The sequence below is a fragment of the Nicrophorus vespilloides genome, unplaced genomic scaffold (genome assembly GCF_001412225.1).
Source record: "Nicrophorus vespilloides isolate i.1.1-1 unplaced genomic scaffold, Nicve_v1.0, whole genome shotgun sequence".
In the NCBI taxonomy this organism is placed as follows: Eukaryota; Metazoa; Arthropoda; class Insecta; order Coleoptera; family Silphidae; genus Nicrophorus; species Nicrophorus vespilloides.
This window is the reverse complement of record NW_017096796.1, coordinates 10365-12415: the sequence shown is the minus strand read 5'-3', so window position 1 is coordinate 12415 and position 2051 is coordinate 10365. Positions and strand designations below refer to the sequence as shown.

The 2051-nt window shown below is 30.2% G+C and overlaps 1 protein-coding gene across 1 annotated transcript; it reads left to right on the top strand.

Annotated features, from left to right (window-relative positions):
* Nucleotides 1-532: 532 nt before the first annotated feature.
* Nucleotides 533-1060, top strand: LOC108558202 (histone H2B-like). The gene has a single exon (XM_017915034.1). It carries the CDS (start codon nt 610-612, stop codon nt 964-966), a length of 357 nt encoding a protein of 118 aa, XP_017770523.1. The 5' UTR covers nt 533-609; the 3' UTR covers nt 967-1060.
* The last annotated feature ends 991 nt before the right edge of the window (nt 1061-2051 follow it).

Genomic DNA, 2051 nt, shown 5'->3' with positions numbered 1-2051 from the left:
TGGCTCGAAACACTTTTCCGGTTGGTAAAATCGAAACGGCCTGATTTTATTATAAAACTGAATTCAACTGATATATGAGCCGTTATTTTAGAAAGTGGTATAAATCCACTTTTGAAAAAAATGGTTAAGTTATACAAATAAAATGATTTTAAATGAGTTTTTACGATACTATTTCCGTCACACTTTGTGACCTAATTAACTAATGTATTAATGTTATTAAGGGAAGAAAAATGAGTATTAATTGGTGCACAAGAAGTTGCATACTAAAAGAATGATAAAAATAGAAATTTTTAACTTTTGATTTGTTTTTATTATATAATTTGTGGTAACTATTAAACCTATAAATATTTTTTGTAAAGATACAGAAAAATATTGGGTTGTAAACAATATCTATATAAAGTTGCCTACAATATATACTTTTAAAAAAAGTTTATTCATTCTACTTATTTCGAGTGGACTGAAAAAGTGATTTCATTTGAGAAGAGGTTTTTTTTTATCTCTTCACTATCACTAAGTAAGTGGTCTATACATAGAAAGTACAGTAAATCTAGGCACATTTTGGTGTAGAGAATCGCTGTTGAAACACTAATCAATTTAGTGTAGTTAAGAATGAGTCCTCCGCAGAAGAAGATCGGTAAATCACCGAAGACGTCATCCAAGCCAGCAAATAAGAAAAAACGCAGGAGGAAGGAGAGTTACGCCATATACATATACAAGGTATTGAAGCAGGTGCATCCAGACACTGGTGTCTCTAGTAAAGCTATGAGCATCATGAACAGCTTCGTCAATGATATCTTCGAGCGTATAGCTGCTGAAGCATCAAGATTGGCCCAATATAACAAACGGTCAACCATCAGCAGCAGGGAGATTCAGACTGCTGTTCGTCTTTTGCTACCTGGAGAATTGGCTAAGCACGCCGTCAGTGAGGGCACAAAAGCTGTCACTAAATATACAAGCACCAAATGATGTTGCATTAATACTACTTTTCTTTGTCATTTTTATGTACTTTTTTATGTTCTTTTAATTTAATTCGTTTTTGAATTTGTACTTTTTCTTTGCTTTTGCTTAATAAATGTTTCCAGTTTTTTGGTACTTGACCACACAGAGTTTCTTTTTACAAATCTTCCCTTTCGAATTGTTTTAAAGCTTTGTATACACTAATTGATCAAAGTATGCCAATATTTTTAATAAAATGCATCAATTTTATAAATATTACCGAATTTGCATTAAAATTGTTACAGTTTTTGATAGAAAAAGGATCAAGCTCTTCGTTTTAACCCTACTAACAATTTATGGACTCACGTAGTTCGATAAACAAGCCAACCATTATCGATATCGATCAAAAGTTTCATAACTTTTTTTTATGTACCGTGCAGACTGCTGCACACGTTATATAAAACATAGTAAACTTCATACCCTAACAATGTGGATTTTTATTATTCAATATAACTTTATTTTTGTTATAAAAATATGTCATTTTTTATTAATTTAAATACATGTTTCCCACCGATTCTTCCATGATAAAATGCAAATTATTAATGTTATTTCTTGTGTGTTTTAATTAATATATTAACAATGTTAGGCAAATTAAATAAAATGATAGAATCACTTTGGTTGTTTTCTAGTGTCTTTACATTTCATTTCATTCATTTTCTCGAAAACTATAATACATAGAATGAATCAAAAAGATGCATATGAAAGCTGAATGTTTGGTAGGAATAACTGGAATCGATATATTACTGTGGTTTTAGCCGTTTGGCTGTCATTTGAGTTCATAGTTTAAAAAATGCTCGAAAAAGCAGTGTTTTGACATTTCATTGATTTTCTCGAAAACAATAATACATAGAATGAATCAAATAGATGCATATGAAAGCTGAATGTTTGAAGAATCTAGCAAGTATCGATATATTACTGTGGTTTAAGCTGTTTGACTGTAATTCGTGTTCAAAGTTTAAAAAATGCTCGAAAAAGCAGAGTTTTCACATTTCATTGATTTTCTCGAAAACAATAATACATAGAATGAATCAAATAGATGCATATGAAAGCTGAAT

Excerpts from the sequence above, each read along its gene's own strand:
- LOC108558202 (XM_017915034.1), top strand. The coding sequence starts at position 610 with ATGAGTCCTCCGCAGAAGAAGATCGGTAAATCACCGAAGACGTCATCC.